Source organism: Pantherophis guttatus, chromosome 2, assembly GCF_059756535.1.
Source record: "Pantherophis guttatus breed Tessera chromosome 2, ASM5975653v1, whole genome shotgun sequence".
NCBI lineage: Eukaryota > Metazoa > Chordata > Lepidosauria > Squamata > Colubridae > Pantherophis > Pantherophis guttatus.
Window position 1 is genome coordinate 154,846,725 of NC_142064.1, and position 18,368 is coordinate 154,865,092.

At 42.8% G+C, this 18,368-nt stretch overlaps 2 protein-coding genes across 3 annotated transcripts in view; one reads left to right on the forward strand and one right to left on the reverse strand.

Annotated features, from left to right (window-relative positions):
* FSCN2 (fascin actin-bundling protein 2, retinal) overlaps positions 1 to 10,228 on the reverse strand; it is a 78,057-nt gene extending 67,829 nt beyond the window's left edge. Inside the window, exon 1 of one of the 2 annotated variants that reach the window (XM_087887051.1) lies at positions 9,561 to 10,228. The gene's annotated coding sequence lies outside the window, so the exon portion shown is untranslated. The remainder of the gene's footprint in view (positions 1 to 9,560) is intronic. The other variant, XM_087887050.1, reaches the window with a different exon arrangement.
* Positions 10,229 to 14,189: 3,961 nt separating this feature from the next.
* On the forward strand, positions 14,190 to 18,118 carry ACTG1 (actin gamma 1). The gene is made up of 6 exons (XM_034412759.3): positions 14,190 to 14,273; positions 15,615 to 15,746; positions 15,837 to 16,076; positions 16,341 to 16,779; positions 16,904 to 17,085; positions 17,217 to 18,118. Exons 2-6 carry the CDS (start codon positions 15,624 to 15,626, stop codon positions 17,358 to 17,360), a joined length of 1,128 nt encoding a protein of 375 aa, XP_034268650.1. The 5' UTR covers positions 14,190 to 14,273; positions 15,615 to 15,623; the 3' UTR covers positions 17,361 to 18,118.
* Positions 18,119 to 18,368: the final 250 nt, after the last annotated feature.

Here is an 18,368-nt window from a genome sequence, read left to right on the forward strand (position 1 = left end):
TAGTAGCGCAGGGATTCTCGCAGAGATTCCCTGATGATTATGAGGACACCTTCTCACCCACGGTGCGCCCTGAGAGCGTGAGAACAGCTCTCACCATCGCTACCATGCGAGGCGAACATGTATATCAGTTCGATATTCAGACCGCGTACCTGCACGCCCAGTTAGACAAAGAGCTGTACGTGAGGATTCCTCAGGGAGTAAGCCATCGGGAAGATGATGTGTGGTTGTTGAACAAGAGCCTATACGGCTTAAAACAATCTGGTAAACGATGGTACGAGTGTCTCACTAAAAGCCTGAGAGAGATGGGCTTTTTACCATCATCGGCTGACGAGTGTGTTTTTGTCAAGGAAGATCAGGGCATTAGGGAAACGGTACTGTTGTACGTCGATGACATACTATATATTTGCAGATCAGAGAACAGGCACAAGAAGTTCTCTGAGGACCTAAGTAAGAGTTTCGCCTTAAAACCATTAGGTCACATTAGCAAATTTTTAGGGGTGCAATTCGTAAAAACCGAGAAGGGGTTTCGGCTCTCTCAGGAAGATAAGATTCAGGAATTGCTTAAAAAGTGTAGCATGGTAGAGGCGAAGCCATGCGATACCCCTATGGCAACAGACTTCCTTAAGAATATGTACACTGAGAGCACGGAGTTTGAGGATAAGACCCTTTACAAGTCCGTGATTGGGTCGTTGTTGTACATTGCAAATTGGACTAGACCGGACATCAGTCTAAGTGTAAATGTGTTATCTAGACATTCTGAACATCCCACACAGTACCATTGGAGCGGAATCAAACGACTCCTGAGGTATTTAAAGGGTACTGTGAACTATTCATTGTTATTGGAACCAGAAGCAACTAGAGAATTGAGATTGAGTTGTTTTTCGGATGCCGATTGGGCAGGGGATGTTAGATCTAGAAAAAGTACCTCGGGGTACATTGTATACCTAAATAGTAGCCCCGTGTATTGGTACTCTGGGAAGCAGAAGTTAATTGCAACCTCCACAGCGGAAGCTGAGTATGTGAGTTTGTCCAAAGCTTCCAATAACCTAGTTTGGTTTGACGATCTCCTGGTAAGCTTATGGAGGCAGCCCATGCAACCTATAAAAGTCTATGAGGATAACATGGCTGCCATTAACATATCGGAAGCCGATGCTGTAGGCCAGAGATCGCGCCATATTGATATACAAAACAAACATGTGAGGCAATTGGTGAAAACAGGTTTCATTAAGACTGTGTATTGTGAAACCAAGGAACAGGTAGCGGATGTGTTTACCAAACCGCTGCCCCGTGACCAACACCTCTATCTCCTGGGTAAAATGTCGATGGCTATGTGAATGTACTTCCCATTGATGTATATATGTACCCAATGTAGAATGTATGTTTGTTAACCAGTCAAATAGCCGCAGAGAAGGGGATTGTCACAAGTGTTTCCAGGATTGCTGTGGCTATCTGCCTACTCACAAACAGTATGGTTTTAATCAAGCCATCTACTGTTGCCAATTACCTGCAAGCCTTCCCCGCCCTAGATAATTGCAGGTTGACTTCTTACATAAGCAAGGACCTTTTGCTTGCTACTCGGGCCTAGTCCTCTAGGCCTAAATGCACAGCTCCTGCAGGAAGCTTGGTGCAACGCCGCAGATGGGAGAAGAATGCAGATAAGGACTCCAGACGTCCCTACAGAGAGACTCCCACGGATGCTTGCCTTTTGCTGTTTTGAAACATGCAAGCTATCATCGGGACTGCTGCTGGACCTTCTTCCTCCCACAAGCTTCAAGCAATGTTTGCTGTTTGAACTGTTTTTACTTCAGGTGACTTTCAGCTGTGAAGCTCGTGCTGCTCCCATTATGATGGCCTTGATGATGTATCGACGCCGAAGCTGCTTACCTTCATGCTAGCTTTATTCTTTTGTGAACTGTTTTCGGTATTGTGGAGAGGGATCTAGGGAGATAGCCTTGCCTCACATACCCAGATAAGACTTTGTTTTTAATGTGTTTTCTTAAAGACATAGTGCTTTTTAAATGTTTTAAAGTAAATTATATTTTTACACAAGACGCCTCTGTCAGAATTATTTCAGTCTCAGTGTGTTTACTCATGAGCTGGTTCACGGTCCGGGGTACCCCTCAACCCCATTTCGTAACAAGATCTAAGCCTATGACTCAAATCAGCCTCTGAAGATCTCTTTGTCATTGTCTCTGCACTTATTACCGGAATGGGTAGAGGCCATGGATACTGTTATTGTTGAACAGCAAGGGGGGGGGGAGACCTAGTGTGCTGCCCCCTCCCTTTTCATGTGCTTGCACATCCCTTGCAACCATTTCAATGGCTCAGAATCAAGGTATGTACGCACTAATCATGAAGAAGAAACTACCTTACAGTCAATATACACAGCGATGTATATCATCTGCCAGACAGCTTAACAAGGAAATCTCTCTTCAGTTGAAAGACAGCCTCCTGTTCTTCAGATCACAATTAGGGTGGGATCAAGACTGACAGCAATGTAATAAAATGAGCTCTGTTGGAAGACTCTGGCTTGCCTTGTCAAGCAGGCTATGCAGTTCAGAATTCTGAATGCATATTATAAATATTTATTCATTAAGGTCTTGTTTGGCAGGTAGTAATTATAATTCAACCTACCAGCATGCAAAAAAGAAAGAAAAAAAGAAAAAGAAAAACCCAAAACAGAGCCCTCTGATCAGCCACAACTGCTTTCTCCAGCCTTGTAGAGAAACACATTTCCAGATTTATTAAGATTTCTCTAACTAGAAATTAAGGGAATTATAACCCAATACATGTAGTCCTCGACTTACGAACACAGTTGAGCCCAAAATTTCTGATGTTAAGTGAAACATCAGAAAGTGAGTTTGCCCCATTTCTTGCGACCTTTCTTGCCACAGTAGTTAAGTGAAACACAGTAATTGTTAAATTAGACAAACTGTTGTTCAGTAAATCTGGCTTTGCTTGTCAGAAAGTCGCAAAAGAGGATCACGTGACCCCAGGACACGGCATCTGTCATAAATATGAGTCAATTGCCAAGCACCTGAATTTTGATCACATGACCATGGGGATGTCACAAAGGTCACAAGTGTGAAAAACAGTCACAAGTCCGTTTTTAAAAAAAGTTTTTTATTAATAGTACAAAATTAAAAAACATTGGACATAGATATGACATCACTGGTTCCAAACATCTTCCGTCACTTTGCAATAATATTAGTACTCATATAAACATATAGTTCTTAAACTTTGTTCATTAACAAGTCACTTTTTTCAATGTTATTGTAACTCTGGTCGCTAAACGAACTGCTGTAAGCCGAGACTACCTGTACATCTGACCTATGTTAGTGTGATTTGGAGCAAGTACCAAGGAATCTACAGCATCCAGTCTATGTCTATTTTATACTCAGGATTGCAAAGATAAGATTCACCCACAGACCCAATTTTGTACTAATTGTGAAGATCATTTGACACCACACCATACTATCAACAGCAGGGGTGTCAAACTCAAGGCCTGGGGGACGGATCCGGCCTGCAGAGTGCTTAGATCTGGCCCACAGGGTTGCCCTGGAAACAGCGAAGGACTGGCCCATGGTGCCTCTGCCAGCAAAAATGCACGTGGCCCTCCCGAGCTCCGTTTTCGCTGGCAGAGGGTTGCAGGAGGCTGTCCCAGACAAAACAGAGCTCAGGAGCCAGTTTTCTCTGGCAGAGTGCTCAGGCCACTACAGACGCCCCCGACACGAGTGACAGTGTGCTGGCCCACGCTGGCCACGCCTACTCCGCCCCCCCCAGGTCAAACACAACCCTGATGCGACCCTCAATGAAATCAAATTTGACACCCCTAATCCACAGTAAGTAAAATAGTACAAATCATCTTCTGATTATTCTTGGCTATTTCCATCCCGCCTTACTTCCTGAATTTGTAGAGGCAGGGCTCTCGCAGTTGTTCTTGGAGTCAAAATAGGTTGCCTGATCTCAGCAAATTTACGTTTGCTTAATCAATAGGCCCTCCCTCTTATAAAATCCTACGAATTTAGATGACCAGGCAAGAAGTTACATGCTACTTAGAACATACATCCAAGGGGAGTGGATAGAGGAGAGGTTTCTCCAGACAGAAACGGCTAGCGTGGCTGTGAACTTGGGAGGAACTGGCACAGCTGGCAGAGCAAGTGGCAAAACATGCTTCTCTGGTTCGTGTTTCCACATCAAGAATGGGAAGGATTATGCAATCAAATGACCTCTGCCTAAGCAATGGGGGGGGGGGTGTTCCTGCCTTGTGGCTAAAATGCAGATACCCAGGCATAAAAGAACGGGGGAGGGAGTTACAGAACCACAAAGTTGTTGCTACCTAAGGAATCTGACCAGCTGCTGTATTTCAACCCAGTTCATTCTGTAAGGGAAAAAATAATGACCAATCATCTCCAAAGGAATGCTGTTTGCAAAACAATAGGAATAAAGGCCCCTATTTCTTGGTCTTTGATGTATAGCATGGCCTGGCCTGGCCTTCCTGTTTCTAGGATTCAGTTCCCCTAAAACACACATTCTACACTTGCAAACACCAATGGCAAAATCCAAAAATATGCATGGGAAAATCTGTTGGAGAAGAAAAGGCAATTTTAATTGGTGAGAATAATGAAATGTGAAGGCTGGGGTTTTTTTTAAAAGTTCAATGAAAATAAATTAAGCAACTACTTTGATGGTGGTAGGACCAAGACTAAATTGCACTTAAACACAATCCTTACATCAAGGTTGGCTGCGTAAGTGAAATGACTTACTCACAGAAGAGAAATGATTTATGCGATAAATGAACTATCGCTTCTGAAATCTCTTAGATGCTGTTGGTGACCAGAAGTAGTATGTGAAGGTGCGGGAAATAAGCTTATTACTTTTCATGCATACAATTCCTTACGTTATTTCAACCTCCTGATTTAGCATGGAGTCAGTTGTGCCAACTCCACATAGGAGCTGAGGAGCAGGAAACCCCCTTGGATAACACAACCCAGTCAATCCTTTTCCAGAACATTCTACAGGTAGTCCTTGATTTACGACCACAATTTACGATTTATTTACGAGATTTATTTATTTTATTATTTATATATTATAAATTTATTTACGAGACCACCTTCTGCCACCGATAACCTCCCACCAGCCAATCTGCTCCCACAGAGAGGGTCTCCTCAGGGTGCCGTCAGTCAAGCAATGTTGACTGACGACCCCCGGGGGAGAGCCTTCTCTGTGGGGGCACCCACCCTCTGGAACGAGCTACCCCCAGGAATACGATTGATCCCGGACCTCCGTACTTTCCGCCGAGCGTTGAAGACCTTATTTCAGCAAGCCGGGCTGCCTTAAAATTTTAATGGGCTATTTTATGGGTAAGGGGTTTTAAAATTTGGGGAAGCCAAACTGATTTAATTCTGTTTTAATTTATTTTAATTTTTATACTGTATGTATTTTAATTTTGGCTGTTCACCGCTCTGAGTCCTTCGGGAGAAGGGCGGTATACAAATTTAATAAATAAAATAAAATAATAAATAATCTGTTGATAAGGGAGACAGTTGTTAAGTGAGTTTTCTCCATTTGACAACCTTTCTTGCCACAGTTGTTAAGTGAATCAGTGCAGCTGTTAAGTTAGTAACATGGTTGTTAAGTGAAACCAACTTCTTGTCAGAAGATCGCAAAAGGGAATCACATGACCCTGGGACACTGCAACCATCATAAATATGAACCAATTGCCAAGCATCCAAATTTTTACCACATATTCATGGGGAGGCTGCCATGGTTTTATGAAGAACAATCCAGAGTCACTTTTTTCAGTGATGTTGTAACTTCAAACATTAAACTAATGGCTGCAAGTTGAGAATTACCTGTATTTGGAGGGCCTACCACTAGCTATGACACTGTTACATTTACTAAGTTCTCCAGCGGTTTGACTGAGCCTCCAGGGCAGAGAGTGTCACCTGCAGGTGATGCTCCGGACACGGACTATCCTGCTTCTCTATCAAGTATGTCAAATATATTACCTATCTTCACTTGAAGCAATAGAATTTATGTCATGCCCCCAATGGTGGCCAAGTTCAACAAACTTAATCTGGACTTAATCCAGTGACAATTTTTACTGATCTGCCTGTTACCTTGTACTTCATCTGGAGATTTTGGAAATACTGAGATGCACTCATTAATTCATGTAGCCACAATAAAGAGTTATGATTCAGTTAACATTCTGTAAGGGTTATTTGCTAAATCATAACCTTGTGATGCTAAACCTTCTTGCAGTTTGTCAGTCCACAATTGGCTCTCCACCACTGCTTAACAGGCTTTTAGGAAAATTGGCTTACTGCCCCATGGAGATCTCCTCATCAATGCAATCCAGCCTTCTGAACTAAATTTAAAGCTGCAATCCCACACATTCCCATTTACTATGGAAGAACTGCAGGGCACTATAGAGAAAAGATTTTGGAGAGGGGGAGGAGAGGTAGGAATTAAAAAAAAATAATAGTGGCCTGAAAAATACAAAAATCTGATTGTAGCGATCCAACTCATATCCTGTGAAGACATATGAGAGATATCTCGGGTTTTTTTTTAAAAAAAATCTCTACTGCTTCCTCCCTTCCAGCGTGTTCTTGCTTTCTTTGAGATCACAATGCTGAAAGTATATAGAATGTGCTTAGCCTTGCCAAAATAAAGAGCCAGGCAGGCAGATATTCCTTTCTGCTACCTTCACCTTTACCCTGTAGGAATGCTTCCGTATCAAAAAGTTAACCTCTGTGGGGTTGACCCTATATGGAGATATCGAAGAACCAATAAGCAGAAGAGCAATACAAGCAGAACCAAGCTAAGAGTGATTGGCTGGTGGAAGGTGTGAGACTGACATTGCTCACATTTTAATCACAGTGTGTTGGTCCTTGGGTAGGGCACAGACAGGCAGATAACTGAGCTGGCTCCTTTTTCTCAACAAAGTAACCTAGCTTGTGTAATGCAACAAGTCCATTGCAATTAGCTAAGCAAATGGTTGCAGATGGAGCCACCAATCAGCCTTCTCTTTTCCTTTCTCTCCCTTTTTTTCCTAACCACCTTCTTTGATGCAGGAGGATCAAAAACTTGGGAATGATTTTGTAACTTAATGCAAGTATTGCCAACATAGGTTTGGGATTTTTTTTTCTTTTGCTAAAAGTGGTTCCATATTCAAATGTTTTGCTCATCAATTCCTCGAAATATGCAGTTCCAGAGATTTTCCTTTTACTAAACTCTCTACCTCACTTCCAAAATCCACTATGAAGGGTGTATCTGGGTATTGGCTTTTTTTTTTTTGCACAGGGATTGTGGGAAATTGCATGTTACTATCAGATGAATTGCAAAAAACTGAGGTTTCAGTAATAGGTGATTCACTCTCACTTTCTTCTTCATCACAGACATTATAAATTTATATTTATAGATGACATGCTTTCCTTTCCTTTCTAGCTGGTAGGAAACTTTTATGGCCCTTTAAAATCAAGCAGTATAAAAATAACCATTTCCTCTGCAAACAGATTCCATTAACAAATTGCCCACCATCTTCAGCCATCTTCTACAAAAATATCTGATTTCCTATGTAAAGTGGTCTATTACAGGGCCACAAAATAGACCTGTAAAATAGCCTAAGGAGAAATACTAACTATAATGGCTTTTGAACTAAAGGAATTTTCTGAAAGGGCCCCCACGTCCTAATCCAGTCTTCTATTCATTAAATTTATATTTGTAAAGTATCCAAACATATTATGGAATCTTTTCATTATGCTTCTCTCTAGCAACCTAGAGAAAATTAAGCAGGTGTATTGGTCTATCAAAGCTAACAGAAACATGATTAAAATGAGAGGAGATAGGCAAAACTTCCTCAAATCCTAAACAAAAAACTGATATAGGTAGTCCTCGACTTAGGATCACAACTGAGGCCAAAATATCAGTTGCTTAGGGACACAATTGTTAAGTGAATTTTATAACAATTTTATGACCTTTCTTGTCACAGTTGTTAATTGAATTACTGTGTTATTACTGGTTAAGTTAGTGACATGGTTATTACATAAATCTGGCTTCCCCATTCACTTTGCTTTTTAGATGGTACCAAAAAGGTGAGCACATGACCCCAGGACAACTGTCATAAATATGAGTCACTTGTCTGAATTTTGATCATGTGACCAAATGGTCATAAGTCACTTTTTTCAGTGCCACTTGTACATCTAATTACTGGACCTGATTGTTACCTAGCCCCCTCCCAGGAAATGAAGACAAAGGGAGGAGTTCTCACCCCTTGATCTGTAATAAATGACTTCCTGGGGAAAAAAATACCCTATAAACGTTTATGCTTCAGGAAATAAAGGATCAGCCCACTTGATTCAGTAATGTTATCCAATAATCATTTCACACCCTGGTGAACATTTTAACGGCCTCCAAAGGCCTCTTGGTGCACTTTACTAATAATACGAAATCTGATACCAGCCAAGATTTCTCAAGAAGCAAAGCGGCTGCGGATAATGCAGCTTTATTTCCTGAATAAATAACCTCAGCCTTAACATTTATTTTTTTATCTTTTGCACCCAGCATATCCGTTTCTCGGCTATCTGAGCTTGTGCTTAGGTGGAAGCCGAATCTCTTTAAAAACTTCTTCCGAACGTTTCAGCCCCATTTTAACAGCATGGCGATACTTCCCAGTAAAACGTGGGCAGAATCTTTCCCTTTCTGGGTAGGCTAAAATCAGATCAGGGGCGAACGGGGCAACGGAAGAAAAACCACCTTAATGCAGGGCATGGGTGACTCTTGTCCTAAGAATGCATTTCCTCCAACCCTCCTTCACCAGCGATCAAAGTCCGGCGATCCACCAGCCGAAACAATTCGCCTCGCCCGCCGTCCTTGGGCGGGAGGGGCAGTAGGTGTGCATCGTCCCCGAGCCCGAAAGGGCGGATCTCCGAGACAGCGGCCCAACCATCTCCAAATATAGGCATAGAAAGGCCTCCTTTGTTTTTCCCTCCCCGCGCACGCCGGGTCACCTGGGCGCCGCTTTGTGGAACCCACACCCACGGGGTTTCCGTGCGCGGCTCCAGCCCGGCCCTGCTCTGCTCTGCCCGAAACGAATGACGCGGACGCCTCGACGGAGAGGAGGGAGGGGAGTGGGGGAAGAGTTGGGGGAGGCGGCCCGCGCTGACGAACAGATTCCGAAAGCGGTGCAAAGAGGCGACGTTTTGCTTCGGGCGAGGGATGATTGTGTAGCGAAGGTTTGGGAGGGAGGGAGGGAGGGGGAAAGAAGCGTTTCATTCATTTCGATCGCAGGAAGCGAAAGGTCTTTGTTGGCCCGGTTTGGGGCACGTGCTAAGCATTTTCTGACGGATCGAGTATTTAAAAAAAAAAAAACCGATAGCAGAGGAGGAGAAGAGGGGCTTGCAAAATAACCCGAGCCTTTTGAAAACGTCTGATGAGGACGGGAAGGGCGAAAGTGGGGAAAAGCGCACGCCAAGGCGGGCGACGTTGAGTGAAATGAACCCTTGATTTGCAATTAACGGGGAAGCAGCTGGCTGCGATTAGGTTAACAGCCAAGTTACCTGCATTAAAGCGCCCCTGAAATGCTTAAGCCTTTCAAAAGAAACTCGCATCCTGGTTGCCAGCGTCGCCTCGCCCTACCATGTGTCATGTGTTAAAGGCAGGAAAGTCGCCCCCCTCTCACTCCCCAATCCTCGTCAGCATGTTTGCGCTGCGCTGTTTTTTTTTTCCCCCTTCAAACCCAACCCTCCGCAGCGAGCACTCTCCGCTGCTCACCTCTCCTTCCCCCTCCCTCCTTTGCTGCATTTGAGTGATGTGACGGAGGTTTATGCCTCTCCTTATTGAGACATCTCCAGCTCCCAATATCACTTCTAAGGGTTGTCGGTCTCGGCTACAGAGCCAATCTCTTTATCTCCTCACCCAGCCCCACATTCCTGGGCTCTGTCTAAAACCAACGGGGTCTTCTCAAAATCAGGCACCATCCGGGGAGCAGCGCTGCCTAAGCAAGCGGGGGGCATGCAAGTTAACGCAAACAGCTGCCGGGGATGCTGCTGCGTACAGACGCAGGGCTCTGACTAACCCTGCTTCTGCCCTCCCAACCCCACCCCCGATGCCTTTTGGGTGGGGCACCTCTACCCTGGCGAACCGACATGGCGAACGAGGAAGGTTCCTCTTGGTTGGGCGCAGCTCCAGGGGAAGCGGCAGCGATGTCTCTCAGGAGCGCAATCTTGGCTCCTCCAGAGGAGACACGCCCTCTCTTTCAGCACAAAAGAATCCGAGAGGAATGCAAATGACCGGAGGGGGAAGCCTTATGCTTTCCAGAGGGCTGTTGCGGGAAATAACCGGGCCTTCCGCTCTCAAGCTTGGAGACCCTTAACGTGCCTGGCTTATTAAATTGGAGCAGCTTTGAGAGCTTCGTTCCCTAGTCGCAGGCCTTTTTCTGGAGGGTTCAAAAGGTGTGTTTTGACAAGCAAGTGTGGGCTAGCTTTTTGCCTTCCTATTATAGTTGTTTGACTATGACCATAATAAGAGATATGGAGGGGGGAGTCTCAATACACTTTGGAGCAGAGATGCCTATATTGGATTTGTGAATAATAGAATTTAAATGGCCAGAAAACGTTAAAAATAAACAGGCCAACAAATCAAATCAGTTGGTGCGTCACCTTCACTCATAAATCTATGATGCTACCCACAAACAAGTCCCTTGCAAGATTCTTAAATCCTTTGGTCTCTTTCAAAACTGTTAACAATATAACTTTTCCCATCTGAAGATAATTCCATAAATGTCGTGGAAAATGTCAGCAAAAGCAGACCAAATGCCACTTAAGCAAGTGGAAGTTTTTGCATATTCTCAAGAATTCAAAGCATTTCCCCACTCTAAACTTTAAAAGCATGCAACTATCCAATCCCTTAAACATTCAATTTCTAATCTGAATAATTCAAATGCTGTATTAAGGAGTAAGGAATGACTGAATGAATGAACCAGAGCTGAGTGGTGATGTTTCTAGCTTAGCATTCTCTCCAGGGCTCCTGGAATTGATATATCCTGTATAATAGATGAACCAGTATAAGAAAAGCAAACCTAAATACAAGCACGTTGGCTCTAAAGTCACTTTACCACTTTATCAGCAATAATGGGGATTGTCCATCCCTACCTCTTCATATATTTCAGTTCAATTCTCGGCTGTGAATCTATAGAACATTGTTTTGAAATCTTGTGAATGTACATTAGGAGTTGAGCAATAGAAACCAACACAATTATTACACTATTTCCTCCTTATGATGAATCTGATTTCTATGATTCAATGATTGGTTTTATTTGCAAGGGGGGAGTGTTGGAACTCAGCTATCACTTGAATTGGTAAAGACCTTCCCAATTTAGGAAAACTAAGTAGGTTATGATTTTATGGGAAGGACAAGCTTAGTCACCTGCCTATAGGTGAGGTCTGGTTATTTTTCTAGGTGTGTACATAGAACAGGGATGGGCAGAGACTACTGGTTTTACCTATATTTGGTAGGTTATGTTTGCAAGCAACACTGCAGTTTATGTGGGTTAGAAAAAGCATTTTGTCTCAAGTGTATTATGGCTGATTCTCACAGTATGGATAAAGTAGTATGGATAAAAGAAAACAAATAATGATTGGAAAAATTTTAATAGTGAATCTTTCTCACCTCACATATACATTTTCTTTCACACAGATGAAACGATGGTGAAGCACATTTCATTTCTAATGCTTTGGCAGTATTAGGCAGAACTCAGCAGGACAAAATGTGTCGATACTGTAAAAAATCTAAAATTGAAGTCATAGCCAAGGGAACAGCAATGTTTTTCTTTGGCAGACTATCATCTTACTATTGTCATGTAAATACAATATGTATAGGATCACAAGAACCTCTTGTTCATTATGATGGTGTCTTCTAAGCTACCTTGAATTTGATTTATTTCAATATTTTAAAATAATTAAGTGTGCTTCCTGTAAATATAGTTCCAAAAACATTGGATTTTGTTTGAATTTTAGCAGTAAATTCTGTGGTTACATCTACAGCCTCTTTTATTTAATACTTCTAAACAAAGATGAAAACTTGTTATTCTTCATATTGTTCAGATCCTGCAATGTTATGAACCAAAGTTTTCTTATTTTTTTCTTTTATACATATATTTATTCATTGTTCCTCCTACAATCATTTATTTAAGCAGTTTATAATTAAGTAAAATAAAAAATGTTAATACCTTTAAATAGTTTATAGAAAGGAAAACAAAACATTCAACATTCATCCAGGGAAGGCCTAGGCCCTAGGTAAAGAAATAGGACTCCAACAGGTATGTAAAAGATGTAATAGTAGGTACCTCATAATTTGAGGGGGAGAAGCATTCCCGAATACAGACAACACAATAGGGAAAACCCACCCATGAAAACCCACTGCATAATGTGGTCTGCCAATCTACACACACAGGACATCCTCAGCTTTTAAAGTACCTAAAGATACTTAAACACTGCCCTTACTTGGTACTTACTTATATGGCATAAACCAGGATTCTTAGGCAAAATATCCTCTATATCTAATTTACAGGACTAAACTCTCAAATGTTGGACACTAACCATTGATGTCCTGCACAATCTTTTCCCATTTTTTCACCACCAGATACAAGTTTCCTGTTTCCTGTTTTGCTTTGTAATCACATTAGGGTCTATCTATTCAGTATGTTTTATTATTTCTTTTGCCTGGAGAAAATAAGAATTTCGTTGGCATCTTTGTGTCCTTGAATGTTCCTCTCCTATATTTCCTAAAGAATTATTAAAACATTCTGAATATTAGTGCATCATAACTGTTTGTTTGAACAGAAAAAACATTGTGCTGTGACTATAGGTACAAGAATCTTGCTGTCCTCATTCTTGTAAGTCATCTAGTAAGGCAGTCTTCCCCAACTTGATGATCAAGATTTATTAAGCTACAGTTCTTATCATCTCCAATAGCATGGTGTTTTGACTGTATCAGTGAGGGATCATGGGAGTATAATCCAGTACAAATGGAGGACCCCACATTATGGAAAACAATAAAATGGGATATTTACTACTGTGAATGCAGCGTGTGAGGCATTGTACCAGTCAAATTTGGCAATATGTGGGCCAAGGAGGCCATTTCAACCAATGAAGCAGCAGCTTTTTTTTGAACACAGGAGTGGGCCAGGAGAAAAATGGCATTGCATTAAAAAAGGACAAAGTTCTTGTCCTTGACGGTTGTGAAACAGATGGAGTGGCAGTTATCTTTTGGCATTTAGAGGACTGAATAGTTATTTTCCTACTGATAGTTCCTTGGCTAGATTAAAAATCTCCCTGCTTTTGAGTCTCAGGTGTATTGAACTACTTCACCAAAAAGCAAGCTACAAAACCAACTGCCACATGAGCACTTACTTCTCCTTCATGATAGCCACGTACCATAATTCCAAAAGCAATCACCCCAAATTAAGATTCATGTGTGATCTTGGTTCCCCTGTAGATACCCTGCATTTGTGTGTTTCTGCGTGTGTGTGTGTGTGTGTGTGATATCTGCTGGCACTGCAGTTCCCTCATTGTATGGTCAGTAGCCAGGCCACAGGAAGCCTCAGGACCCCAAATGCAATACAGATAAGGATTTGGCAAACGGGTACACCCAGATGTTTTGTACACCCATCACCTCCAGAAAACAGGGTCAGGGTAGAGGATAGTGGGAAATCAAACAAGAAACATCTGGCGGGGGCACCACACTACCTACCCCTGAAGTAGTGAACCTCCGGGTACCCCAATACACCCCCCCTCCCTAACAATCTCGGGACTGATTCAGTGACTCCTGAAGCCCGTTTCCATCCTAGGCTGCACAGAGTTGGACTTTCTCTATTGGGGCGCCCTTGCCCTGAACCCCTTCGGCGCCGCCTTCCTCACCTGCAAATGGAGCCCAACAAGGGGCTGCGGCGATGGGGGTCTTCTGCAAAGAGGAGCGCCCCTCCCCCCCTCCTCCCGCGGCTCATACAGATTCCGGGGTTCAGATAGGCGTTGCCAAGCCGCCTTCGTCTGCCCCACGTGGCCCGGGCTCCATCAACCAATGGGAGCTCGCACTTCTGAAAGATCTCCATATATGGCGATGTTCTCAGCCGGCGAGAGGGGGCCGGCTCCCCCTGGGTATAAAAGGGGCGGGGTTGGCGTTGGAACGGTCTCACTCAGCCGGCGGCAGCGGATCTAGCAGCAGCTCGACTCCTTTTATTTTTTCCCTTCTGATACCTCCTGCCGTTTTAACAGGTAGGTGTGATCATCTGGCTGCCTTCCCCGGAGGCCTTCGGCATCGGACTTGCGTTTTCCAACCTTTTTAAAATCGCTGGGGAGGAGGAGGCGCAATTCATTGATTAAAATGTCCTTGGATACCGATCGAGTTGCCGTGGTGGAGAGCCGTTAAAGGCTCTGCATGGCGGTTTCTTGAGGCGGCGTGGTGGTTGGGGGGGGGGAGGGAAGAGAGAAGCAGGAACGTTCTATGGGGGACTCTGCGAGAGGTACCGGTTCGTGGGCGTAACGGTTGCCTGAATGGGGTGAGCGGGAGGGGGCGGAGTTATTCTCCTGGTAACAGTCGCTCCGATACGGTTGGCTGGTTTTGCTCGTTGACGTCATCAGGCGGGAAGTGAGGGGTGGGAGAAACCTTTTCTGCGAAGAATAACGTGGGAAGAGAGAGAAGCAAGGGCGCTACTTTTTCTAGGGAGGACTTGTGAGGGAAAAGGCTTGGAAAACGAGGCGTCTAAATTAGGGGAAAGCAAAGAACGGCGGTGGTAGGTGGTTTGGGAAGGCGGGGTTAGGGTTTGAATGGCATAATGAAACTGGGCGTATTGTGTCTCTTGGTCAGCGTTAAAGTGCACAGGCTGGGCTGAAACGCCTCCATACCTGTAGGGAGCAATGCATGACAAGTTTAATTTATTTTTTTTTATTTAGCAGAAGATAGAATAAACCTGTGAAATGTTATGGTCTTGCTTGAGGTGTTCAGGTGTGAAATAGGAATTGGTTTCCTGGGAGCCATATCGACACTTATGAATGTGGCTTGCCTTTCAGACAGGATGCCCTAATAATGGCATACTTAATGGAATCCTAAGTGGGAAGAAATTGCATAAAGGAAGCTTTTCACAGTGAATGTCAACTAAATTTGGTTCAAGGGAAAGAGGGCAGCCTTTTGTATGGGAGAAAGCTCCCCTCGTGTACATACTGGATTGGTGTTGGGAGTATTTAATTCAAAACTTTGGGAGAGTTCTTCTATGACTGGTTAAACCACAGTCTTCTGCCTGCTTAAAAGGCAGTTCTTATTGAAGTTGGTATGATATGACTAGATAAGCATAGAGGACTGGTGGATTTTGGTGTGGCAGAGCTCAGAAGAGGGAATTAGGACTTGCTGATTCTGCAATGCAAGTTAAATGAAGTAAAGTGTTAAGCCATGGTGAAAAGCATAAGTGGGTGGGGTTCCAGACATAAAGGCATTCAGAGCAGCCTCTAGTGGTAAAAAGGGGTAGAGTCAGATCTAAGCACTGATTGTTGATGATGTAAGATTGTTGCTGCAGGGATGGAACAAATCATGGTTGCTAAGCATTCTATTTTTATTGAAAGATCTGCAAAATGGAAGAAGAAATTGCAGCACTTGTCATTGACAATGGCTCTGGAATGTGCAAAGCAGGCTTCGCTGGAGATGATGCTCCTCGGGCTGTGTTTCCTTCAATTGTTGGACGCCCTCGCCACCAGGTAAGTTACCAAAATTACAAAGATATTAAGTGTAGTGAAGATGGAGCTTGCCTTTTCTTTATCATGTACTAATTCATCTCCCTTTTTCAGGGTGTCATGGTTGGTATGGGACAGAAAGACAGTTATGTGGGAGATGAAGCCCAAAGCAAAAGAGGTATCCTGACCCTGAAGTATCCGATTGAACATGGAATTGTCACCAACTGGGATGATATGGAGAAAATTTGGCATCATACTTTCTACAATGAGCTTCGTGTTGCCCCTGAAGAACACCCAGTACTGCTTACAGAAGCGCCTTTGAACCCTAAGGCCAACAGAGAGAAAATGACACAGGTACAGCATTGGTGTATCTTTTGCATGTATGATTTCCATCCATTCCATCATTTCTTTCAGATTACAACTTCTCTTTTTTGGTTATTTTCAGGGTTCTGTACTCTTCTGGCATTTCCTTCCTTCAAGTCTCTCAGGTTTCAGTTGTATTTCTGCTTGCTTTCTTTTGGTTTCTCTTCACATCAAATACTTTGCATGTCAGCATGGGTGTGCATTAGTGAGTAAAATTGTTCATTACTTAATAATTGCTTTTTTTGTTTATTTTAGATCATGTTTGAGACATTCAACACTCCAGCCATGTATGTGGCCATCCAGGCTGTGTTGTCCCTGTATGCTTCTGGTCGTACCACTGGTATTGTAATGGACTCTGGTGATGGTGTCACACACACTGTGCCCATCTATGAGGGTTATGCTCTCCCTCATGCCATCTTGCGACTTGATTTGGCTGGCCGTGACCTCACAGACTACCTCATGAAGATTCTGACAGAAAGAGGCTACAGCTTTACCACCACAGCTGAAAGGGAAATTGTGCGTGACATAAAAGAGAAGTTATGTTATGTTGCCTTGGACTTCGAGCAGGAGATGGCTACTGCTGCTTCCTCCTCTTCCTTGGAAAAGAGCTATGAGTTGCCTGATGGCCAAGTGATCACAATTGGAAATGAGAGGTTTAGGTGTCCCGAAGCCCTTTTCCAGCCTTCTTTCTTAGGTAAGCATTTGAGTTAATAAAATAATCTCCACAGAAATGTATGGTTAATTACTATTGAATATATGAACAAATTGAGTTAAAAGTAGTTTGGCATACAAGTGCAATCATGGGTGTTTTCTTCTAGGTATGGAGTCCTGTGGCATTCATGAGACCACTTTCAATTCTATCATGAAGTGTGATGTGGATATCAGAAAGGACCTATATGCCAACACAGTATTGTCTGGTGGTACCACAATGTATCCTGGAATTGCTGACAGAATGCAGAAGGAGATCACAGCACTGGCTCCCAGTACAATGAAGATCAAGGTGAGGTTAACAGCATTTGTAATGGTTAGGGCAGGTTCTTGGTGATATTTTTCTCTAAAACTTTAGAGCTGTTTTTAATAAAAGGGTATTTCACAGGTTATTCTGCATTTAACTCCTATCTTTTATTTCAGATTATTGCTCCTCCTGAACGCAAATACTCTGTCTGGATTGGTGGATCCATTCTTGCATCTCTCTCTACCTTCCAGCAGATGTGGATCAGCAAGCAAGAATATGATGAGTCTGGCCCATCTATTGTCCACCGTAAATGCTTCTAAAGACTATGGCAAATGTGCAGTTTTTACTGCATTTAAGTTTTTTCACCAGTATAAATTTGCCTGGGCAAATATATACGCCTCATGCTAGCCTCATGAAACTGGAATAAGCCTTCTCTTCAAACATTTGTCATTGGGAAGTCTGTCTCCAATAACCTTTTGAGGATAGATTCCTGTTGCTGATAAGACCTTGAACTAAAGTTCCCTTTGTACATAGCAGTATATAACTACCCTATACACATCTGGCCTAGGACACAGTACGGATAGTGTTGACGAACATAAGGTTTAACTGTCTGGGATAGTAGTCTCAGTGTAACCAGCTATGCTGCAATGGAGTCTGAGCCTAGATCTGTACAGGGTAGCAAAAGACCAGACTTCACTACACAAAGCGCTAAGAATTCCAGGTCTTTATTGTTGAGGCTGGCAAGAGTTTGTGAAAAGGATGGCCATTTTTGTCTTGCCACTGTTCCTAACAGGATTGGAAATGTATTGTATCCAAGCCTTATGAACCTGTTTTTCTTTCCTTGCTCACCTTTGTCCCAGCAAGACATCACTGGGCAAAACATTGAGTTGCTCCAATGTTGGCATTGACACCTGTAAATTTAATCATCAGGTTTAATTTATGTAAGATTTTTGTACGTTGCCTTAATGTTGTCATATGACAGTAGAAAACCAAAATTTGTAAGTCATCCTGAAGTTGAGAATTGTAATGCCCAACACTTCATTGTGAAAGGAAAATAAAAGCGCTGCAGTAAATGAAATGTGCATTGTCTTAAGGGAATTATTTACTATGTTTGTTTTCACTTAATTTGATAAATTCTACATAATGCATTTGGTAAGTCGCAAAATTGTAACTAGCAATGTATCCATCATGGCTGCAATTTAAGTTTTCATTGTTCCTATCACCTCCAGCATTACTTAACAAAGCTAAATATTTACATAATGTAGCTGGAATGTAATGTAGCATATGGAGAACAAAATATGGAGAGCAAAATGGCAAAAAGATGGGAG